The 25629-nt window shown below is 44.8% G+C and overlaps 1 protein-coding gene across 1 annotated transcript in view; it reads right to left on the bottom strand.

The window, feature by feature from the left end:
• LOC144499693 (PC3-like endoprotease variant B) overlaps positions 1 to 25629 on the bottom strand; it is a 532138-nt gene that overhangs the window by 132516 nt on the left and 373993 nt on the right. Inside the window, exon 6 of the mRNA XM_078221972.1 lies at positions 1803 to 1911. Within this exon, the coding sequence (XP_078078098.1) occupies positions 1803 to 1911 (109 nt within the window). The remainder of the gene's footprint in view (positions 1 to 1802; positions 1912 to 25629) is intronic.

Below are 25629 nucleotides of genomic sequence, written 5' to 3'. Positions count from 1 at the left end.
TGAGTGTGAGAACTTCATTTCACCCCCTCAATCCACTGGTAATGCTGAACAGAAAGTACTCACAGGGTCATAGAACCATAGCAAAGATACAGCTCAAGAGGCCGCCATTTGGCCCATCTTATCCAAGCCAGCCTGAGGACACCCAGGTGCCACCAGGTCCCTGGTGTTCATTTAAATGCAGCCATATTCTGGACTCACACGCAAAAGGACTGGGATTTGTGATGGGGTCACTAAAGAGTGAACCCGAGCAGATCCAGGGTCTGCCCCAACTCCAGTCCACCTCATGACAGTTTGTCACAACACTACCCTCTTCAAGTCCCAGGAATTCTAGAGCCAACATATCTTAAAAGAAAACCAATGTTTATTATAATATATAATAATAACTAGCAATAAAATATGATTTTATTTTGATTTACATGGCTAATTATGATCCATGATGTGGAGATGCCGGCGTTGGACTGGGGTGAACACAGTAAGAAGTCTCACAACACCAGGTTAAAGTCCAACAGGTTTATTTGGTAGCAAATACCATAAGCTTTTGGAGCACTAGCAGTGCTCCGAAAGCTTATGGTATTTGCTACCAAATAAACCTGTTGGACTTTAACCTGGTGTTGTGAGGCTTCTTACTGTAATTATGATCCACGCATAAATCAATCTTGTGAAAACTATCCACTCATTCTCAGTTTCAAAATTAAAATTCAGTCATGTCTTCGAACTTGTACTGAGACTTGAGAGACTTTGGAAGAAATCATTTAATTGTGATGCTGTATTCTCAGTTAAAGCATTCACTTGTTCTGGGTGGTAGACCTATATAGGTGTCAGCTGTGACTCAGTAGTTCTCTCCCCTTGTTCTAGCCAATACTTATCCTTCAGCCAATGTCACTAACATAGGATGATTTGTTAGCTGTCATTATCACATTGCTGTTTGTGGTTCCTTGCTCTGTGCAAACTGGCTGTTGACTAAACTTCACAAGCACTCTGATGGCTGGGAAGTCCTGAGATTATGAAAGGCATTACATAACTGAAGTTTCTTCTTTGACCTTTGGATCTATGCCAATATTCCAGGTGAAGGCGTTTCATACGTGCCTGTATGGTTTACTTAATTGCAATTCCATAGTTTAGGTGCATCTATCTATTCCATTTCATATTTTGTGGCAGATCCAGTAAGCACCTGGCATAGAGAATGTTTATACTACTTGTAAGAAAAGCTAAGAATGCTAATGAACAGCATATAAGAGCTTTTTTGAACAGAAGTGTGCTTTATGTCCATTACACTCATTGGCGTTCTAAAATAATTCCCAAATATTCTCACGTTCAAAATGGGAGACTATTTTACAAAATGAGAGATTTAACACTTTGGACAAACAGGAGGCCTGAATCGCAAAGTATGCTTTGTAGCTGCGGGTAACTTGTTGGGTTAAGGTTCCTATCCTGACATGTGTCTGAAACATTTTGGGTGGAATGTTCGTTCCGCTCACCATGGGAATGGTAGTGGGTGGAACACAGACCATGCAAAAGGTTCGCTGACCTGGGGCGGGCTTTTCCAGCATTGGGATGAGCGCAGCTGGAAAATCCTGCCCATCCTCTCTGAAATGGGGATAGATTGCTGATCGTTAATAAATATTAAAATATTCACCTTACGGCACATACATACCACCCGGCAGTTACCAGGAATAGAATTTTCCACTCATGGCCATTTTAGCACGTCCCACTTTAATCCGCAATGATAAGCTCCAGAAACATCTTGTTTGGAGAAAAGGGATGAACTCAAGTGGCTGCACTTTAGAAAGAGGATTACTCACCATCATCGATGATTGTCACGACAACTCCAGAGCCAGTTATATTTTTCTCCCAAACCGGCATCACATTGATATCGAATCCCTTTGGTCCTTTGGTCTGGCCAGTGTTGAGCTGTAAAGAAAAATAATAACTTTTCACAGATGCTTTGGAACACCAGAGCCCAGGAAGTTTGAGAAGAGATGACAGGAATTGCAAAAATGGTTTTCTTGAACAAAACTAAAATCTCCCCAAGGCAATCAAGAGATTTCAAAGCGCTTGAAATGATTCTGATGAAAAGTACAATTGCGCCTCGCCTGCCATCGCGGAAAGTTTATCTAATATTCTACGCGCATGCTGCCAGTATTAATGTAATACCGCACTAGGTTTTCACAAAACTCATACACATCTTACATCTACATCCATTGTATCAATCATATTACAAAACAATAATCAGGGATTTTGTTTTATTCAACATAGTAAATTAGAAATAAGCATGTACACATAGGTGGCTGCACTGTAAATATGTGAAAAGGTGTCAATCAGAGGAAAATCCAAATAAAATTGTAAAGGCATTAAAACAATATTTAATAATGAAGTTGACAAAATTCCTGCACTTTACTTGTGTTGGATTTTACATGATCAAAACACTAAGATTTAAAATATACAGCACTCCAATTTTTAATGATTGGGAAAAATATTCAGAATTTCAATAAAACACAAACTGTAACAAAATGGGTAATTGTGGTCCCAAATTTGCACAGGGCTCAATTTTAACTCAGGTATGGGGTTGGTTATTGGTGGGGTAGGAACAGAGTTGGGAGGGAGTGGCCAGAAACAGATGGCATATCCCGATACCCTGAACAAAGAGAGTCCCAGCAAATTTTAACTGCCCAGCTTATGGACATACAAATTAGGAGAAGTAGGCCACTTGGCCCATCGAGCCTGTTCCATCATTCAGTAAGAACATGGTCGATCGAAATGAAACTTCAACCCATCATCCCCCCGATAACCTTTCACCCCTTGTTAATCAAGAATCTATCTAGCTCTGCCTTAAAAATATTCAAAGACACTACTTCCACTGCCTTTTGTGGAAGAGAGTACCAGAGACGCAGAGAAGAAATTTCTCCTCATCTCTGTCTTAAATGAGTGACCCCTTTTTTTTAAACAGTGACCACTAGTGTTCTAGATCCTCTGACAAGAGGAAACATCCTTTTCACATCCACCCTGTCAATACCCCCTTAGGATCCTAAAGGTTTCGACCAAGTCACCTCTTCATTATCAAGTTGCGGTGCAGATTTCCACCCTAAGTCATTAGCTAGTCATTAGACGCTTTGTGAGTTTGAGACCTTAATAGACAGCAGGCATCAATGACAGATGCCAACACTAATGTTCAGCATCAGAGTTAATCATTAGCAATTGCTTTGTCCATGCTCTTTTATCAGAAGTTTTGGAAAATGCATCAAACTGACTATGTAGGTGGCTGTGTAATAAGTCAATGTGGACTCCAAATTTCTCAGAGATGGGAAGTAGCCTATTTTCAGTCAATTTCTGAGCCAACGATTGGAACTCATGAACATCCCAGGTACAACAGTGTATCAAAAACTGGGATAGATGGCTGTCATGTTTTCCAAAAATACTGACAAGATTCCTCCAGAATTTTTAAGAGCCAGAATAAGGCACATGAAATCACCCAACACCATCACCCATTGGTTAATTTGGGGCCAGATTTCCTTGGCCTGATTCAGATTGGAAGGGAGCTGGGCAGAAGAAAAAAAAGAGTGGCAACTTTGTGCAGTTAAAATTTCATTTCCCTTTCTGGCATCTCTGATCTTTGTGGGGGCAAGGGAAAGCAGGGGCCTCCAATTTTGCCCACTCTCCTAAAGAGGCCAATTAAAGTAGAGAAGGGCATGTTCAAGCCCCATCTCTGTAAACTTTTTGAACTTTTCCTGGGGGTGGCCATTTTTAGGAGGTTCGCTTTCTTTCTTCAATAGTGGGTCAGTTGGACATCTTTTCAATATGGCACCCAGATACGATGGTGGACTAAATGCCATCCAGGCCTGCCCTGTCACCGAATACAGCGTAAAACATCTGGATGCATAATTAATAAGGTTGGGGCTAGAGCTTTTGTCTTGTTTCTCTGCCAGTTTCCCCAGCAGGAAATTCCACCCCCATCATAGCACTTAGTCTCAAAAAGGGAGAATTCCGTTCAATTATGCTGAACGGAGAAGTCTTCTCCTGCCAACCTCTGGAAAGAGGATCTCCCTTCCTTTCTCTCATGGGTTCCAGGCCTCTGACTCCCCTGTGATATCTCAGGTGCCAGTGGTGCAGTGGCAGTGTTTGGTCCAAACTCATTCTTTCAGCAGCCTCAGATAGCTGTCTTAGGTATCTGAAATCTATCTCCATATCAACTGAGGTCTCACCTCTGCAAAAATTGAAATTTCAGTCAGGGTGTCTACCATAGGAACTGACCCAGCTTTCTTTGCAGAAATCAAGTCTCCGTTGTGCAGATGCTAGTCTAGAAATTTAAGCATATCCAAAACAACAAAACAATCCCTGTGTGCTAATGATTAGGCCTTATGATCATTGAATTGATGAGCTACAGCTCAATCCATCATGCAAACCAGCCTCCCATCCACTGACTGTGTCTACAGTTCCTACTGCCTCGGCAAAGCAGCCAGCATAATTAAGGATCCCATGCACCCAGGACATTCTCTCTTCCACCTTCTTCCGTCGGGAAAAGGATTCAAAAGTCTGAGGTCACATACCAACCGACTCAAGGATAGCTTCTTCTCTGCTGCCATCAGACTTTTGAATGGACCTACCTTGCATTAAGTTGATCTTTCTCTACGTCCTAGCTATGACTGTAACACTACATTCTGCACTCTCTCATTTCCTTCTCTATGAACGGTATGGTCTGTCTGTATAGCGCACAAGAAACAATACTTTTCATTGTATGCTAATACATGTGATAATAATAAATCAAATCAAATCCATACAACAATTGGTATCCTCAGGGAGCCCATCAGTGAAATGGAAACAAAGCTCGGATCATGGTGCCAAGAATAGCCTTCAAATCGGTCATTAAAGGTGAAATGAAAGCTGTCGGAAAGATCAAGAATGGGACAGAGGACAAACGATTGGGACAGAGGGCAAATGATTAGGTCAGGGGGGAGGAGAGATCGGGTTGGGAGAGTATTTGTGGCTGGGAGGGTGTATACCAGTTGGTGGTGACATGGGAGGTCAGATAGGATAGCTGTCCATTGTGATAATTACGTAAGTGGTAGTTGATAGTATAATGCGGAACCAAGCCAGTTGGTGAAATCAAAACTAAGACCTTTCCATGCAGACAGAGTTTATTGACTTAGTGCAGAGTTAGTGCTCCTCCACCCCACCAGTGTCCCAGCTATCCCCATTTATATTATTTTGAAAAACAATTACAAAAAACTATCCCCATTTCTAGATGTACAAATATTCATCACTTGTTTAATAATGGAATTACCATTAAACCTTAACAATGTAATTGCCAATAATATTGACAAGCAGTAGATCAGGTGAGGAGGTCAAATGAGGAGCATTTCTGCTTGAAAGTATTTCCGGTAATTATTTTAAAAATATTTACCTCGTTGATAGGAGCCAGCAGCAGTTTCTTTCAGAAACTCCTGTTCAGCCATCTGTACATCTAATTTTTTCAGCATGCAGTGGTGGTTGCTTCAGGGCAATCCAATATCATACTGAGAACTTTAAACAAGCAGTGGGCCCTTTATTGGCAGATGCAAAGTAGCTAAGGCCTGTTTCAGGACAGTGATTTTTGTCTTGCCTACACCAACTTGGTAGGTGATATACCTCTAGATGGTGTGTTCTTTTTGATTGCCAAATTCAAAATTTAGGAAGCCTAATTTGGGAAGTTTCCCAAAGAAAGGACACAGGATGCTCCAATTTCTAGATTGCCAAATTAAACACACCAGATCCCTAACACTTACCCCTCTGAGAGAACAAGCACAGGGGCGGCACATTGGTTAGCACTGCTGCCCCACAGCGCCAGGGACCTGGGTTCAATTCCCGACTTGGGTCATTGTCTGTGCAAACTCTGCATATTTTCCTTGCGTCTGCACGGGTTTCCTCTGGGTGCTCTGGTTTCCCTCCACAGTCCGAAAGACAGCCTGGTTAGGCGCATTAGCCATACTAAATTTTCCCTCAGGTGTACCCAAACAGGTGCCGGAGTGTGGCGACTAGGGGATTTTCACAGTAACTTCATCGTAGTGTTAATGTAAACCAACTTGTGACAATAATAAATAAACTTTTCATCACTAGTTGATACTGACTTGGTTGAGCTAAGCAGGAAAACTCCAGTTCACTGCAACAATCTGGATTAGGGAGAGGAAAATAAGCAAGAATTGCTGTTCCTGTTGCTATCTAGAACTTACAGGTGCACATGGCAATGTACTATATACATTGAATCAAGCCTGTGGAATTGAAGGAAGTGCATGAATAAAATATCGGAGGGCTCCTAATGATTATAGAACCATGCCTCAGTAAAGGAATGAAGGAAATTGACTTAGAGGTCAAATAGTTTTCTGCAAAGTATCAAAGCTCATGTTTGCTCTGAAACCTTGGTCTGTTAGAAACTTAAGGTATTGTGGTGAACCATCGTTGGTTACCACTGTGGGGTTATTCCAATGTTGTTGGGTTAGGGTGTTTACCTGTGGTAGATGTTGTTATGGCACATCCCGGTCGAGCCCCGCCTCCTGGGGAGAGGTATAAGACCCTCTGCTCAGGCGGGACCCCTCCAGTCTGAATTGGTGTACTCGTGTTAGTTAGTTCCATTGTTTGCTAATAAAAGCCTTCAATAGCTGAAGCCTTGTACCTCGTGCTTTATTGTCGCGCATCAATTTTATTAGCAAACATAAAACTCTCGACAGTAAAGGGAGTATGGAACAAATATTAAAACCAGAGCGTCTGACGTTGGACCCACGTGCGGTCGGTGCCTCTAACACCGTTGACCACTGGTGGAAGTGTTTCGAGGACTACCTGGCAGTCTCTGCAGCTGTTACTACGGACGACGACAAACTCCAGGTCCTCCACGCGAGGGTAAGCGACACGGTCTATCTTGCGATTTGTGCGGCCACCACTTACCCGAGGGCCATCGAGCTCTTGAAGAAACGATACACGAGACCACCCAACGAGATCCACGCTCGTTACCTCCTCGCTACACGACGTCGGCAGTCGGGCGAAACCATGGAGGACTACGCCAATGAGCTCTTGCAACTTGCCAGGGGCTGCGACTGCAAAGATGTGTCGGCTGAGCAATATATGTACGACCTCGCCCGAGATGCGTTCGTAGCAGGGGTAGGGTCCTCGTACATCCGGCTTAAGCTATTAGAGAGAGGGAACCTCAACTTGACCCAAGCGATGGAGATGGCTGAGATGCTGGAGGCAGCGTTGAAAAGCTTGGCTCTGTACCCCGAAGACCACGCGGAGACAACGTGGCAGGAGCAAGCACAAATCCCTCCTCGCCCCACGGGCTCGCGCTCCCATATCGATCCAACGACGGCGGCAGCTCCAGGCGGCCAGCGATGCTATTTTTGCGGCGGAGCCAAGCATCCACGGCAACAGTGTCCTGCAAAAACGGCGATCTGCAGTCAGTGCGGTAAAAAGGGGCACTATGCTAAAGTTTGCAGGTCGAAGCCCAAGAACGGCAGTGCAGCCTGTGACCCTCCAGAGCGGAGACAATCTCCTTCGACGTCGCGGTACCCGCGAGGCCCAACCACGTGCGAATCCAGGACGGCGCCATCGTGGCTGACGGAGGAGGAGGAAGACCACCAGGAGTCGCTACGCTTGGCGCCCTCACCCACGTGCGATTCATGGGGGCGGCCATCATGGTCGACGACGACCAGGAGCGACCAGCAGGGGTCCTCGGTATCAACCTCGGCTGCATGCAGTGACGCCCAGGGGCCAACGGTGGCGTCGATCTCTCTGGACCAGACGAAGCATCACAGACTTGACTGTTCCATGATGAACATCAAGGTAAATGGTCGTACTGTGTATTGTCTGTTTGACAGTGGGAGCACCGAGAGTTTTATTCACCCTGACACTGCAAAAAGGTGTGGACTCCGGGTTCTACCTGCCAAACAGACAATTTCCATGGCATCACGGTCCCGGTCTGTACCGATCCAAGGACGTTGTATGGTAACCCTAGAGGTGCAGGGCACAATTTACGAGCGATACAGGCTCCTTGTGTTACCGCACCTTTGTGCGCCTATTCTCCTCGGACTAAACTTTATGGTCCACATGAAGAGTGTGATCCTACAGTACGGTGGGCCACTCCCTTCACTGGCAGTAGGGAATCAGCCGCAGCCTCCAAATTGCCCAAAGCGCCCCGCATGCAATCTTTCCACACTAAAGATCACCACACCTTCTTTATTTAAGAATCTGGTACCAGGCTGCAAGCCCATCGCTACTAAGAGTAGGCGTTACAGCGCTGAAGACCGGATCTTTATCAGATCTGAGGTTCAGCGGCTCCTCAAAGAAGGGATCATACAGGCCAGTGCTAGTCCGTGGAGAGCGCAGGTCGTGGTGGTTAAAAACGGGAACAAACCTCGGATGGTCATCGACTACAGTCAGACCATTAACCGTTATACGCAGCTGGATGCGTATCCTCTCCCGCGCATATCTGATATGGTCAATCAGATTGCGCAGTACCGGGTGTTCTCCACCATAGACCTTAAGTCCGCCTACCATCAACCCCCCATCCGCCCAGAGGACCGACAATACACGGCTTTTGAGGCGGATGGTCGTCTATACCAATTTCTTAGGGTTCCATTTGGTGTCACCAATGGGGTCTCGGTCTTCCAGCGTGCTATGGACCGAATGGTGGACCAGAACGGGTTGCGGGCTACCTTCCCGTACCTGGATAACGTCACCATCTGCGGCCATGACCAGCAGGACCATGACACGAATCTCCAAAACTTTCTGCGCACTGCATCTCGCCTGAATCTGACCTATAACAGGGAGAAGTGCGTATTCCGTACGCGCAGGTTAGCTATCCTTGGATACGTGGTGGAAAACGGGGTCATCGGCCCTGATCCAGACCGTATGCGCCCCCTTACTGAACTTCCCTTGCCCGCTAGCACAAAAGCACTGAGGAGATGCCTCGGCTTCTTTTCGTATTATGCGCAGTGGGTCCCCAACTACACGGACAAAGCCCGTCCGCTCATCAAGTCCACGACCTTCCCACTCACGCCGGAGGCCCAATTGGCCTTCAAGGCTTTGAAAAGCGACATTGCGAAAGCCACGATGCACGCGGTGGATGAATCCATCCCTTTTCAGGTGGAAAGTGATGCATCGGATTTCGCCCTGGCCGCCACACTAAACCAGGCAGGCAGGCCCGTCGCGTTTTTTTCCCGCACCCTTCAAGGTCCCGAAATTCGGCACTCAGCGGTGGAGAAGGAGGCTCAGGCCATTGTGGAGGCCATCAGAAACTGGCGCCATTACCTGGCGGGGAAGCGGTTCACCCTGATCACGGATCAACGATCCGTGGCGTTTATGTTCAGTAATACGCAGAGGGGCAAGATCAAAAACGATAAGATCTTGCGGTGGAGAATTGAGCTCTCCACCTATAATTACGATATTATGTATCGTCCAGGGAAGCTCAATGAGCCCTCGGATGCCCTCTCGCGCGGAACATGCGCCATCATGCAGGAGGACCGCTTGAAGGCCCTCCACAATGACCTGTGCCATCCTGGAGTCACCCGACTCTACCACTTCGTAAAAGCCCGCAACCTGCCCTACTCGGTGGAGGATGTCAGGTCAGTAACAAGAAGCTGTCGGATTTGCGCGGAATGCAAACCGCACTTTTATCGACCGGACCGGGCACAATTGGTCAAGGCCACTCGCCCCTTCGAGAGGCTGAGTGTGGATTTTAAGGGCCCCCTTCCCTCAACGGACCGGAATGTCTATTTTCTCAATATAATAGATGAATACTCCCGGTTCCCGTTTGTTGTCCCCTGTGCGGACACGTCGACTGCCACAGTGATTAAGGCATTCAGTGATCTTTTTACCCTGTTCGGGTACCCCTGCTACATACATAGCGACAGGGGCTCGTCGTTCATGAGTAACGACTTGAGGCAATTCCTGCTCTCATACGGGATTGCCTCTAGTAGAACCACGAGCTACAACCCTAGGGGTAACGGACAGGTGGAGAGGGAGAATGCTACAGTCTGGAAGGCTGTCCTACTGGCGCTGAAATCCAGGGGCCTTCCAGTCTCCCGTTGGCAGGAGGTCCTTCCACATGCGCTTCATTCCATTCGCTCCCTCCTGTGTACGGCAACCAATGCTACTCCCCACGAGAGGATGTTCTCATTCCCTCGGAAGTCGTCCCCGGGGATCTTCTTACCAGCCTGGTTGACGTACCCAGGACCCGTCCTTCTGCGGCGACATGTGAGGGCCCGCAAGTCCGACCCCTTGGTCGAACCGGTCCAACTCCTCCACGCCAACCCTCAGTATGCCTATGTGGCATATCCTGACGGGCGAGAGGACACAGTCTCGATTCGAGACCTGGCGCCCGCAGGGGACGTAGCAACTCCTGTCGCTCCCATACCCCCTGTCACGAATCCCCTATCACTTATTTCTTCCCCAGACGTGGCGCGGTCAGCACCGGGACCAGTGCATAACAGTTATACTCCCATGTACAGCTTGCCTGAGACTCGGAGATCGGCGCCACCACAGAAGGTTCCAGGATCCCCTGCACCATCGCCTCACCAGGGTCAACCGGCCCGGGAGTCCTCGAGGGGACAGCCGGACGCTGTTTTGGAGAGAACGCCACCGCAAGCACCTGCTCCGGTGTTGCAACCGGTGTTGAGGAGATCACAGTGACGGTGCGGTCCTCCAGACCGTCTGGACTTGTGAATTTTGTATATATGTGACCTGTTTTTCGCACCCCGCCGGCCTTTGTTTTTAAAGGAGGGGTGAATGTGGTGAACCATCGTTGGTTACCACTGTGGGGTTATTCCAATGTTGTTGGGTTAGGGTGTTTACCTGTGGTAGATGTTGTTATGGCACATCCCGGTCGGGCCCCGCCTCCTGGGGAGAGGTATAAGACCCTCTGCTCAGGCGGGACCCCTCCAGTCTGAATTGGTGTACTCGTGTTAGTTAGTTCCATTGTTTGCTAATAAAAGCCTTCAATAGCTGAAGCCTTGTACCTCGTGCTTGATTGTCGCGCATCAGGTATACATTTTAAAATTAATTACAACATCTTGTATTTTCAACATGGAAATGCCAGATGGGAAATATACAGTAAATGGCAGAACCCTTATGAGTATTGATAGGCAGAAGGATCTGGGTGTACAGGTACACAGGTCACTGGAAATGTCAACATAGGTGGAGAAGGTAGTCAAGAAGGCATACGGCATGCTTGCCTTCAGCAGCCAGGGCATTGAGTTTAAAAATTGGCAAGTCATGTTGCAGCTTTATAGAACCTTAGTTTGGCCACAATTGGAATATGGGGCCTGATTTTACCAACACTTCGCGCGCGTTTTCGGGCACGAAATCACGGTAAAGTTGGACATCGGGCCTTTAACGCGATCTGCACCTGAATCCGAGCAGATCGCGGCTTTACCGACACCCGATTTGGGCACGGGTCCGGCGCGCGTCCGAATTGGGCGGCCCGACGATTTAAATGCATTTGCATGCATTTAAATCGACTTAATGAACCGCGCGCCCAAGTCTACCGCCAAATCCCACTTTACCGTCTTCTGGCCCGATCCGCGTCCGCGCTGTTACCGACCTGCAAAATAAAAGTCTGAAGTCGCCGCTGCAGCCTCCGAAGAGCGGGGTCAGAGACTGCAACGGCTCTCTGACCCAGGTCATCCTCTGGTCGGCGGGGTCCGCTGCCTGTCTGTGGCCGATCCCTCCTGGCACCATCACTGGTACACTACCAGCCACAGATTACTCTTCCCTGCAGGTGCGAGAGAGCGGGAGAGATGGCTGTGGCTCGTAGTGTACCAGTGATGGTGCCAGGAGGGATCGGCCGCAGACAGGCAGTGGAACCCTCCCCCGACCAGAGGATGAGACGTCACACCACCCCCCCCCCCCGACCAGAGGATGACCGTCAGAGAGCCGCTTTCTGCCTTTTTTTTTGTGCCCGGGCACGCTTGTCAGATTTTATTCGAACTGCGCATGCGCAGTTCAGAGCTCCGATCGGTCCGCCAGCGCTAAGCCCCGCACACAGCGCGGATCGGGCTGGAGCCGGCAAAACGCATATGGACGCGCTGCAAAGAGGATTCCAGGCGCGGATCTATTTGATGCCCAGATCCGGCACTTAGACTCAAAATGGTAAAACTCCCCCCATGGTTTTCAATTCTAGTCGCCATACTACCAGAAGAATGTAGGGCCGCAGAGAGAGCAAAGAAAAGATTTACCAGGATGTTGCCTGGTATGGAGGGCATTAGCTATGAGGAGAGGTTGGAGAAACTTGGTTTGTTCTCACTGGAACGATGGAAGTTGAGGGGCGACCTGATAGAAGTTTACAAGATTATGAGAGGCATGGACACACTGGATAGTCAGAAGCTTTTTCCCAGGGTGGAAGAATCAATAACTAGGGGACATAGGTTGAAGGTGCGAGGGGCAATGTTTAAAGGACATGCACGAAGCAAGTATTTTTTACACAGAGAGCGGTGGGTGGCTGGAAGGAACTCACTGCCGGGGGGAGGTAGTGGAATCAGATACAATCGTGACTTTTAAGGGGCGTCTTGACAATACATGAATAGGATGGGAATGGAGGGATATGGTCCCCGGAAGGGTAGGGGGTTTTAGTTCAGACGGGCCACATGGTCGGTAGGCTGAAGGGCCTGTTCCTGTGCTGTAATTTTCTTTGTTCTTTGTCAAAACAGATTTTCATTCCAATAACATTGTTTCAAAAAATTGCAGCAAAACTCATTTCGATTTTCGAATTTCACAGCTAAACTATAAATTCTACAGATCACTGAAGACGATTAGCCTTTCAGTCTTTCTGTGCAACATCATGTCCCTGAACTCTGCAAATGCTCTCTTTGTTTTCCACTGCAACTTTGACCAAGAACTGCTGAAATCTCCGGAACAATGGAGCAACTCACTCAACATAGCATTTACATCTCATCTTTGGAGGTTTCCCCCCTGGTTGCTGGGGTTAGGGTGGGGAATTTGTTTTCACAGCAGTGGAAGAAGCCTCACAGATGGCCCTGCTGGGTAATCCTGCACGACTGGGGAGCCTGCTGCTCTGCCGCTATGTACCCGCCTGAGGAGTGCTTTGGAGGCTGCTGTTGCAAGTAGGGGTAGGCAGGTTGATAGCTATCTGCCAGGTTGCAAGTTAGGCCAAATACAGGGCCTACTATGGGTATTCTTTTGACTAATCTAGTTTTCCAGATGTCAGGTGTGCTGAAGCCAAATCTCTGCTGATGGATGTAGGTGGCCTTCCACCACTAGACTGGGCGGTGTCCACCAACATCTCCATTCATTGGCCCTAACACCCCACCCCCGGCAGCCATGATTGCTAGAGGGTCACAGTTGTAGCCACAGGCCATCATGTAGATGGCTTTCCTCTCTGCAATGATAGCTTGGCTGCCGTGGCCACTTTTTATTTTGAAAATGTGAAAGATCTTCAGAAGGCGTCTCCATCTTGAGACACCCTCTCGTTCTCCCACCTACATTGGCAGTTCCCATTTAGGTCAATAGGAGATTGCTGATCATATTGGCTCCGAGAATCCTGGAGCCTGCCTGGTGTCCCCAGATGGTCTCCTCCAAAATCTCTCTCTCGGGATTCTGGATTTTATCAAGATGGCAGGTTAGTTCTCGTGAATTTACAGGTCTTTCGGTACAATTAAAAACTGTGGCAAGAAACCCATGTCCACTGGTAAAATAAAAAGCACAACCACCATTCATTAAATTTTCTTCAGAGGATAACAATTAGAAACCCCTTCATTCCAGCTGAGACAGCAACATCATTGAGACATCCCAGGAGGGTTCACTGTCTACCATTCTGTGGCTTGGTGTGTTGATGCATCAAATTACTGCATTACCAGGCGACCATTAAGAATTGCTTTAACGGTAATACATCTTTATTATGCTTCTTTTAATTATATTAAAGGGAACATAATAAAGACATTGACAAGTCTGTAGCACCTGCTTTTACTCAGAGTATCAGCGTATTCCTGCTAAAGAATTTGTAACAATAAGATGCTGCATACATGGAAGGGGCATCATGTGGGTTCTTGATCCTGGTGTAAACCTGGATCCACTTTCCAGGTGATCCATTAAAAGTTTGTGTGGACAGTTTGGGAAACATTCCTGTACCTGTCTTGGGAAGAGGCTAGGAATCCCAGAGGAAGATGGTCTGGTCTGGTCTGGTCTTGTCACAGAAGAGTTCCTCTTCAACCTAAAGGTCATTCAAAAATTCATCAGTTCTGGTTGTATCACAGTTGGTGTGGCTGCTGCTCTGCTCAAGACCGCAAGAAATTACAGAGTCATGAATGTAGCCCAGTCCATCACGCAAACCAGCCTCCCATACATTGACTCTGTTTACACTTCCCACTGCCTCGGAAAAGCAGCCAGCATAATTAAGGACCCCACGCACCCCAGACATTCTCTCTTGCACCTTCTTCCATTGGGAAAAAGATACAAAAATCTAAGGACACGTACCAACTGACTTAAGAACAACTTCTTCCCTCCTGCCATCAGACCTTTGAATGGACCTACCTCGCATTAAGTTGATCTTTCTCTACACCCTAGTTATGACTGTAACACTACATTCTGTACCGTCGGATCAAGGAACTAATTGATGGGGTGGAGGATGCAGGGGTAAGGGGAATTACAAAATTAATGGTAGAGGAGAGGGTGCAAGTGAATGAAGGCGGTAATTTAGATAAGGGAGTAGAGGGAGAGGGTGTTCGCGACTCATCAAAGCGGGTCCAGATAAAAGCTGGAATAAGGACACTTTGCCTGAATGCACGAAGCATTCGGAACAAGGTAAATGAGTTGATGGTGCAAATCAGCACGAGTGGGTACGATCTAGTGGCCATTACAGAAACGTGGCTGAAAGGTGACCAGGACTGGGAGATGAATATCCAGGGGTATCAGGCGTTTAGGAAGAATAGACAGGAAGGAAAAGGTGGTGGGGTCGCGCTATTAATAAGAGATAATATCAGGGTAGTACTGAGGGATGACATAGGCTCTGAGGAACAAAACGTGGAATCATTATGGGTAGAGATGAGGAATAGTAGAGGGAGAAAGACACTAGTAGGTGTGGTATATAGGCCCCCAAATAATAATGTTGAGGTAGGGAGGGCTATAAACAAGCAGATAAGGGATGCGTGTAAAAACGGAACGGCAATAATCATGGGGGACTTCAACATGCACATTGACTGGCAGACTCAAGTCGGTAAGGGTGGAATGGAGGAAGAGTTCTTAGAATGCTGTCGGGATAGTTTCCTTGAACAGCATGTTACGGAACCGACGAGGGAACGAGCTATTTTGGATCTGGTATTGTGTAACGAGGTAGGTAGAATTAAGGATCTTATTGTGAAGGACCCTCTTGGGTCTAGTGACCACAATATGGTCGAATTTCTGATTCAGATGGAAGAGGAGAAAGTTTGGTCCCAAACCAGTGTCCTCTGTTTGAACAGAGGGAAATATGATAGGATGAGGGATGAATTGGCTAAGGTAGACTGGGAGAGCAGGCTGGCAGGTAGGATAGCTGAGGAACAGTGGAGGATTTTTAAGGAGATCCTTTTCAGTTCTCAGCAAAAATATATTCCAGCAAAAAACAAGGATTGTAAGAAAAGGGAGAACCAGCCGTGGATAACGAAGGAAATAAAGGAGAGTATTAAAATAAAAACAGCTGCGTACAGAGTGGCCAAAAATAGTGGAGAAACAAGTGATTGGGAAAAATTTAAGAAACAACAAAGAGAGACTAAGAAAGCGATAAAGAAAGGAAGGATAGACTATGAAGCTAGGCTAGCAATTAATATAAAAAATGATAGTAAAAGTTTTTATAAATATATAAAAAGGAATAGAGTGGCTAGAGTGAATGTTGGACCCTTGGAGGACGAGAGGGGGGAGTTAATAGTGGGAAATGAGGATATGGCTGAGTCTTTAAATAAGTTTTTTGTGTCGGTCTTCACGGTGGAGGACACAAATAGTTTGCCAAATATTAACGATAGAGGGTTGGCAGCAGGAGAAATACTTAATACAATTAATGTTACCAGAGAGGCAGTGCTGGGTAGACTAATGGGACTGAAGGTGGATAAGTCCCCGGGTCCGGATGGAATGCATCCCAGGGTATTGAAAGAAATGTCAGAGGTAATAGTGGATGCGTTAGTGATTATTTATCAAAACTCGTTGCATTCTGGGGTAGTGCCGGTTGATTGGAAAACGGCTAATGTTACGCCGCTGTTTAAAAAAGGAAGGAGACAAAAGGCGGGTAACTATAGGCCGGTCAGCTTAACGTCTGTAGTAGGGAAAATGCTGGAATCCATTATTAAAGAGGAGATAGCAGGGCATCTAGATAGAAATGGTTCGATCAATCAGACGCAGCATGGATTCATGAGGGGAAAGTCGTGCTTGACGAACATGTTGGATTTTTATGAAGATGTGACTAGGGCGGTTGATGGAGGAGAACCGGTGGATGCGGTGTTTTTGGATTTCCAAAAGGCGTTTGATAAGGTGCCCCATAAAAGGCTACTGAAGAAGATTAGGGCACACGGAGTTGGGGGTAGTGTGTTAAAGTGGATTGGGGACTGGCTATCCGACAGGAAACAAAGAGTCGGAATAAATGGGTGTTTTTCCGGTTGGAGGAAGGTAACTAGTGGCGTGCCGCAGGGATCGGTACTCGGGCCGCAACTATTTACCATTTATATAGATGATCTGGAGGAGGGGACGGAGTGTAGGGTAACGAAGTTTGCAGACGACACAAAGATAAGTGGAAAAGTGAATCGTGTGGAGGACGGAGAAGATCTGCAGAGAGATTTGGACAGGCTGAGTGAGTGGGCGAGGATATGGCAAATGGAGTATAACGTTGAGAAATGCGAGGTTATACACTTTGGAGGAAATAATAACAAATGGGATTACTATCTCAATGGAAACAAATTAAAACATGCTACCGTGCAAAGGGACCTGGGGGTCCTTGTGCATGAGACGCAAAAGCCCAGTCTGCAGGTACAACAGGTGATCAAGAAGGCAAATGGGATGTTGGCCTATATTGCGAGGGGGATAGAATATAAAAGCAGGGATGTCTTGATGCACCTGTACAGGGCATTGGTGAGGCCGCAGCTGGAATACTGTGTGCAGTATTGGTCCCCTTATATGAGGAAGGATATATTGGCATTGGAGGGAGTGCAGAGAAGGTTCACCAGGTTGATACCGGAGATGAGGGGTTTGGATTATGAGGAGAGGCTGAGGAGATTGGGTTTGTACTCGTTGGAGTTTAGAAGGATGAGGGGGGATCTTATGGAGACTTATAAGATAATGCGGGGGCTGGATAGGGTGGAGGCGGAGAGATTCTTTCCACTTAGTAAGGAAGTTAAAACTAGAGGACACAGCCTCAAAATAAAGGGGGGTCGGTTTAAGACAGAGTTGAGGAGGAACTTCTTCTCCCAGAGGGTGGTGAATCTCTGGAATTCTCTGCCCACTGAGGTGGTGGAGGCTACCTCGCTGAATATGTTTAAAGCGCGGATGGATGGATTCCTGATCGGTAAGGGAATTAAGGGTTATGGGGATCAGGCGGGTAAGTGGTACTGATCCACGTCAGATCAGCCATGATCTTATTGAATGGCGGGGCAGGCTCGAGGGGCTAGATGGCCTACTCCTGCTCCTATTTCTTATGTTCTTATGTTCTTATGTTCTTTCCTTCTCTATGAATAGTATGCTTTGCCTGTATAGCATGCAAGAAACAATACTTTTCACTGCATACTAATATACGTGACAATAATAAATCAAATCAAATCAAAATCAAATCAGTCCTAAGGTGGTGGGTTCCAGATCTAGCTGCTCAAAGGGATCCCACTTCCACTCTGGCAGGCACATACTTGCCTTCATGCAGCGTAGCAGCTTACTGATGTTCCATCATGCAAGGAACATGAGAACTCCTATGGGGAATCCCTGTCCTGTTCAGCTCTGCTACAGTCCACCTCTTTTAAGACCCAGTGAATACTCCTGGTAGGTCCTGACATTATGTCCTTTCTGCCACCCCCCAGCAGTACTACAGATTTTGGCCTGCAGGACTTTTCTTCACAAAATGGCTCTTTCTAATCAAATCACACATACTCGGTAAATTTGCTTTTGAATTATTACCCTGAAAGTCTCTTGTCTGGTTGTCAGGCTAAAACTACAATAGCAATAATAATGATCCTAATGGCAATAAAATGCTACTTAGAATGCTCAGAAAATATAAAACATTAACGATGAGGGGGGATTGGACAAACTTGGTCTGTTTTCACTTGAACGTCGGAGGCTGAGGGGCAATCTGATAGAAGTTTACAAAATTATGAGTGATATGGATAGAATGGACAGTCAGAGTATTTTTCTCAGTGTAGCAATGTCAATTACTAAGGAATTTGATTTAAGGTAAAAGGGGGAAAGTTTAAAGGAGATGTGAGAGGCAAGTTCTTTACCTAGAGGGTGGTAAGTGCCTGGAATGCCCCGTCAGGGGAGATGGTAGAAGCAGATACAATAGGAGTGTTTACGAGCCATCTTGACAGATACATGAATAGGCAGGGGATAGAGGGATATGGATCACATAGAGGCAAAAGGATCTTTAGTTTAGAAAGGTGCCACATGTTGGCGCAGGCTTGGTGGGCCGAAGGGCCTGTTCCTGTGCTGTACTGTTCCTTGTTCTTTGATTCTGGTCTCTTACGAAAGGTTTATGCAGTTTCTATGTTTGTGAAATACCAATGAAGCAGACTGAACAGGGCTGAAATTGGCTGCCAATATACTTTACTTTATCTCAAGAAGGTTTTGAGTAATAATGATACATGAAAGTCATAATTATTCCAGATAGCTTTTGGCTGGTCAAATCCAGATCAAAAGTTGCAAAATTCGGCTGAAATTTCGAACAGTTGAAAACAGTGGGCGCACTGCTTCTGGCCACTTCTGGTGCAACCTGTATGGTGCCCCTTGCTTATAAGGAAGCTAGCATGAGTGTCCCATTCATGCACCAGAAGCATGCAGAATGGGGAGGTTCTGACATCAATCAGCCTCCAAGGCTGGTTTGACACATATTTGGCCAATTTGAACCATGCAGGTCTGGTTAATGTCCACTGGTATACACTCCCAGTTAAGCATGCTAAGCTGCAGGAGGGATGTTTGTTTGTTTTATGTCTTATGTTTGTTGTAATTATTGTGGAAGTACTGTTGTGTGCTATTGGAGAGGTTTTGGTGACTTGTTGGATTCTGAAGGGGGTGTTGCTCATCCTAAAAAGGAGCTCAGAGAGGTTTTCTACCCTATATGCCGAAAATCTGCTAAAGGTATGGGGGCTATACTTGCCATTCCCCTTGGGTTGCAACAGAACAGGGATATGGAGCAATGGCTGAGGCTCGATGATTCAGAAAGGTGAGGAGTACATTGCCAGGGGCCGTCAAGGTCACAGTTGCGCTCAATTTTTGTGCATGAGGTTCCTTCCAGGAGGGAGCAGGCATCATATCCAAACAGAGTTGGGTCTTCATTATCTTCTTACAAGAACGTGGCTTTGCCGGGGAAGCAGCATTCCCAGGGTGCTGGGAATCAATAACTACATGAATATCGCTCCACCAGTCCCACATGTAAACAGGGAGGTTTACTACAAACACAAGGACAACCACTCCATCAACTTGCAATTACATGCAACCAAACATTCACATTAGTGAATGCCCATTATCCTGGCAGTGGCCATGATGCCTTCATCCTGAGGGCATCATCCATTCCTCCAACATATCTTTGGACCACCTTGACAAACTAGAGGCGAACTGTTAGGTGAAAAAAAGCTACCCTGTGTATCTCTATCATGACTCCCAGCCTGTTCACAGTGGGGGTATAAAATTCCAGCCTTTTATTTCCAGCTTCAAACATCAATGCTTGATGGAAGGGTGGGTTGATGGTAGAGCGAAGAAACTGTGTTTCCAATGCTCCTTTATCTGTGCTTATTTCAACTGTAGCTCCCGACAGGGAGTGTGACATTGGAGAATTTAGCCTTACACCTGCCATACATTAGTTGGACTTGTGCAGGAATGGGTATAGCATCCTTTACAATTGGTTGTTGAATGATACGTGTTGTAATTGAATGCAGCCATCTAATGGCCAGAAACAGAATGCAAATAAATCCCACCATATGATCTGAAATAAAATTCCAGACATGCTGCAGACAGTCAGCGGACCAATGTTCAAATAGACTACAAAGCATTATAGGCAGCCGGATAGAAACAACAATTATATACTTGCAGCTAAAAGAAATGATCAACTTAGGTTTCAGATTTTAAGAGATATAAAAATGTGTTCCACAGACCCAGGTCAAAAGCCAACCAAAAGACTAGTCTTGACCAAAGCTGATCTTTTTTTTCTTTAACATTGTTTTCTTTTCCAGTTTGGGGAAATAATTTCTTATAATAGAAACAGTTAAGATTTCATACCCTTCTCAGAATATCACATCAGTGAAAATCATCCCTTCAACTGTAATGTCTCCAGAAATAGATCCGCCCAAAAGTGAAGGAAGTTGGCAAACCCAAACTGTGAGACTGTAAGGTCTATTAGAATGCGAACACAGGGTGTTCTTGGAAAAAATAATAGCCTCAAGTGACAATTGTCACAATATGCAATGTGTGTAGTGGAGGCCTGCAGGACTTAGAATGAATGTAATACTAGACACCATATTCTAAAAAACAAACAAGGTCAAATGGTATGGGATCCTAAAGAACTAAATCATGATTTGAGAGTTAAATCAAAAACAGTAATTTTCAGAGATTAATAGTACATATAGCCAAGTCAATTACTCAGGCTAGATGCATTGGGAAGTTTTAATTTTAGTCAGAAGAAAGGTTCAAGTAATTCAGTTTGCAATTCATAAACTTGGATCAGACTGATTTATGCAAGATTGGATCAAATCTGCAAATCAAAGCCAGTTTCTTAGCTTCACGTACATAATATGCTGGACATTCAGAATTAAGCCAATGTTCTTATGTGTGACAAAGTCTCAATGGTTTGAGAATCTGAGGGTCATTGAAACTGAAAACACAGTAATCTGTAAACCTGCTCATTCCACTTCTAACACATCGATTGGGATGTCAGTTAACTCAGTTGCAGAGAGACACCAACGGTACAGGTTCAATCCCTGTACCGACTGTGGTAGTTCATGGGGGCCTGACTCTTCATCTTGCCCCACGCTTGTGGAGTTCTGCCTGTCAGGCTGTACAATCTATTGTCTCTCTCTGATTGAAAGAGATGCCTATGGTCATCTGTGGACAATGCAAATTACTTGGATTTGCTCATTGGCCAAGAGACTTATGTTCAGAATGGCAATCTTAGCATTGAGAGTCTGTTTCAGCCGACAGCAATTAGATTCAAAGGCTAAAATTGAGAAGTGTTTTATTATATCAAATGCCTTATACATCGAGCACATTTCCTCAGGTCATGCTTACTTTCTACAAGACGTTTCCACTCACACTCTGTTGATGACACCCTTATTGTTATAAAATACTGTTTCCTTTGACTCAATATGAGCAACATCACAGGAGATCCACTGATTACAAATGAAAAGTCTTGCGTGTATCACACACTTCCTCTAAGTGCCACATTTATTTTCTGTTTTCTCTCTGTCACACTTTCCTGACATCATTACTGTAAGTCAATATGTCCTCAAATTCGTTGTAAACGATAACAATACCACAGGAAATCTGCTAATTATTACAAAATAAATCTCAGAATAGCATGCATGAGAGAAAATCGACAGATATTTTGCAAATTTAGTGGCATAACTGTGTATAAGTTAACATCTCCCCAAACCCAAGCCATGATTACATAAGTTCATTATCGCTATAATAGATTATCCAGTCATCTCCACTACCCTCTGCAATTAAATCATTTTTATCACATGGGAGTTCCCCTCATTATGTCCTTCTCTTCAAATCTTACCTACAGCCATATTTCAACAGTGTCATTCACAATTCTACCTTTCTCTAAATAAATTTTTAATTCAAATATTCTGACTATTTTAACGTCTATTTTTCAACAGAATAGTTAAAAAGGGGTTGGGATTTTGTTTTTCCACCACATAATTGATTACAGCTGCAGTCACTCCCAAATTTTATAGCTGAATAGTTACTCAGTGACATTTTGGGTAACAACACATGATTCTCATGATACATCACTTCAGATCCTGTAACATTTGTCTTGTATAACATGTGTATAGTCAAAACACTATTGTCTAAGTATTTATCAAACACCTGGTCAAAATTAAGCAAAATTATACCGTATATGCCTTTGAAATTAATAAACAGTGGATAAACTTGGGAGGAAGATAATTGCATTTTGATTACTGCATCATTAATCAATAATGGTTCCTGATTATTTTAGTGTGACAATATATAATCATTGCATTTTAATGATCATTTGCATTTTGTTTAAAAACTCCCACCATGTAATGTTCTCAAATTTACAGTGAAGATTTTGGTTCCTTTTTAATAAATGCACTAAATCAGTGCCTTAGCATTCTTACTATAGTGACTCCAATTAATCCAATACATTTTATTCACATAATACAAAAACGTTAGCTCACATAAAACCAAGTCAAACATAACAGCGAGGAAATGAGATTGAAATGGAAAGCCACAGACAAGAAAAAAATGTTTGGCAGAAGCCAAGTTCAATTCCTGCTGGGGGCAAGTAGGTTCTACTAATACTAAACAGATACTTCCAGTCAACACAGTACAGCTGGATTGTCCTTGGAGAGACTCGATTTTTTTGTTTGCCACCATTTGTCATCTCCTGTTCCCAGAGATCAACAATTTTCAGCATACAGATCAATATTCTCTCAGCTCAGACCTAATCTAAAGAGAGTTTCCCTGTGTTTCACCTTGGCTTACACCTAAAGACAGACTTGCCCTTTTCTGCAATATTTTTGCTGGTGTGTGACAGCAATTTTTCATCCTTTGGTCAAAATTGGTGACAAAAGAGGGAATTATGGTTGCTGACATATCAAATGATAGATTTGACACATGGCATGCTGAGCTGGGAGTATTCACGTGCCAAAGTAGAAAGACAGATAAGCAGTCTAATAGCTCTCCTGACATTGCTGTTTTTTTTAAAAAAAACAAAACAACCCACACTGAATAGTTTTTCTGTAAGTTTCTCAGGGAAGCAAAGGAAACTGTGGCCTTTTGGGCCAAAGTGAATGTTTCCCTCAGCTCTGAATGATCAATGTAACTCTCCTCCCGTCGGCCTGACATGGTAATCAATGGAGCTGGTTAGGAAATATTAACAAATAAAATCAGCAAGAGGGAAACAGATAGGACTGGGAAATAAAGTGGGCAATTTCCGAACAACATTACCGAATGTGGCGTCAAAGGCTGAAATAATACCAACATCATATTTTAAACAGATCTCAATATGTTATCATGACGAGCAATATTCAATCATTCCTATTAACTAACTGTGGTGCAATGACACAATGGAGCTTTTTTTAAAACCATGGTTAAAGTAAATTATTTCTCACAAAAGCCAGTGTCAGGTTGGAGATACAAGGCTTGTTAGTTTGGTACTGGGGCAGAAATAGTGGCCTGTGTACCACAGGGCATAGCTCCAGGCCTCGGCTCAAGTTACATCTTTACGTACAAAAGCTTCTTTCAGAATCTAAACCAACAAAACAAGGAAGATTTTTTTTTTAAATTCCTGCATGGCTTCCTTCATAGCATGTGTTCACATTTAAAATCCTGACCTCTGCTGTAGTGGCTTTCCACAAAAAACTCATTTTTTTAAAAAACAGTACAGTTTTTAATCAACGTTCTAAAGCACTCTAAAGTTGCATCATTTCCTTTCATCTGGTGCAAAGATTATAAATATGAATCACAACATAACGCTGATAACGGTTTCCTACTTTTAATTTGAAATTCTATAACATTTGCTTCACAGGTACATTTAGTAAAACTCCGAGAATGCGGTCTAATTCTGAATGACAGTAATCCTTAAAGGAACCACAGCTACAAAACAAAACTTCATCATTGATAAATCTAGCTCTGAACAAACTGAATGCAAATCCTATTTTCCACTGGAGTATGATACCCAAGCTTTGTATTTGATGATATTATGGTTTCAACTGGTAATTTTAACATTATCAGGAATGTATAAATTAAATTATTTACCACAATCTCTTTTAAACACTGTAAAGGGAGAATTTCAATTTAGCAATTACGATTAATTGAGATGTAAATGGTATTGGTAATTACTTGCAGTCAAACTGATTAACTGTTCTGATAGTGTGCCCCTTTAAGCTTGAGCACCCCAAGCTACCTCCCTATGTCCTTTGGACTGAACAGATATTTCACACCTACTTCCCATATAAAAAACTCAGCACAGCCATGGGGGGAGGGGGTAGTTTAGACCATTAATGCCTCCTCCAGATTATATGTCAGCATTTGTCACATCATTCCCCCAGAATGGTTGATACTACTTGCTGATTTATTAAGTTAGCGGCTGTCTATTTGTAACTGCAGTAATAGAATCAGTACATTTTTTAAAACTCCTTGACAGACAATTTTATTTTGGAGTTGGGGGTGGGGATGTGACCCTGAGGTTATACCTTCATATAGGTTTAATAACGAGCATGGGGTGGAAGTGATTATTGATATTAACCGTTAGTTTGTTGGGAGTTCTGAGAAATCACAATTTAGCTGGTGTCTCACATTTAAGTGATGCAGTGATGGAAAAATACCAATATGATGGCAGTGGAACAACAAATGTTAAGACCTGCACTAGTTCTGTAATACTAACTAAATGCTTTAAAAATAAATGTGACTTACACAAGGTTAAACAAAAAAAAATCCTGCCTTCTCTTTTCATCATAGAATCATCATAGAATCATAGAAACCCTATAGTGCAGAAAGAGGTCATTCGGCCCATCGAGCCTGCACCGACCACAATCCCACCCAGGCCCTATCCCCATGGCCCCACATATTTACCCTGCTAATCCCTCTAACCTGCACATCCCGGGACACTATGGGACAATTTAGCATGGCCAATGTACCTAACCCGCATATTTTTGGAGTGTGGGAGTAAACCGGAGCACCCGGAGGAAACCCATGCAGACACGGGGAGAACGTGCAAACTCCACACAGACAGTGACTCAACCGGGAATCGAACCCAGATCCCTGGAGCTGTGAGGCAGCAGTGCTAACCACTGAGCCGCCCATCATTTTTCCATGTTCTCTCTATTTTATTATTTTAACCTGAATAATATACATTTTCTGTTCAATCTGACTCATTTATTTCTAATACATTTTCAACACCATATCATCTTGTTTTCTGCAGTGTAATTGGGTGGGAGGGTGTGGGCTGGAGATTCTGTTGTCTTTCCAATTCCTCCGATTAAGCTCTGGGTGGGATGTGTGGAGAGGATGGCCATCCAAACTGGGGGCCAATTGAAGCCCTTAAAATAACCACCTAAGAGCCACTTAAGGGTCTCGCCCCACTGCAGCTGGTAATCAAACAGTGGCAGGTCTAGTAGCTTGTCATCTGGGAAGACCACCGAGCAAGCCCAATTAGATTCGCCTGCAGTTGAGTAAGGTAAGGGGAGGTTCCTCGTATTGAAGTACTCTCCACCTGATCAAGAGACTGGCATCGGGATGGGGAGGCCCACGGAAAAC

The sequence above is a fragment of the Mustelus asterias genome, chromosome 10 (genome assembly GCF_964213995.1).
Source record: "Mustelus asterias chromosome 10, sMusAst1.hap1.1, whole genome shotgun sequence".
In the NCBI taxonomy this organism is placed as follows: domain Eukaryota; kingdom Metazoa; phylum Chordata; class Chondrichthyes; order Carcharhiniformes; family Triakidae; genus Mustelus; species Mustelus asterias.
Note: the sequence above shows the minus strand (reverse complement) of the source record. Positions and strands in the feature narration are given on the sequence as shown.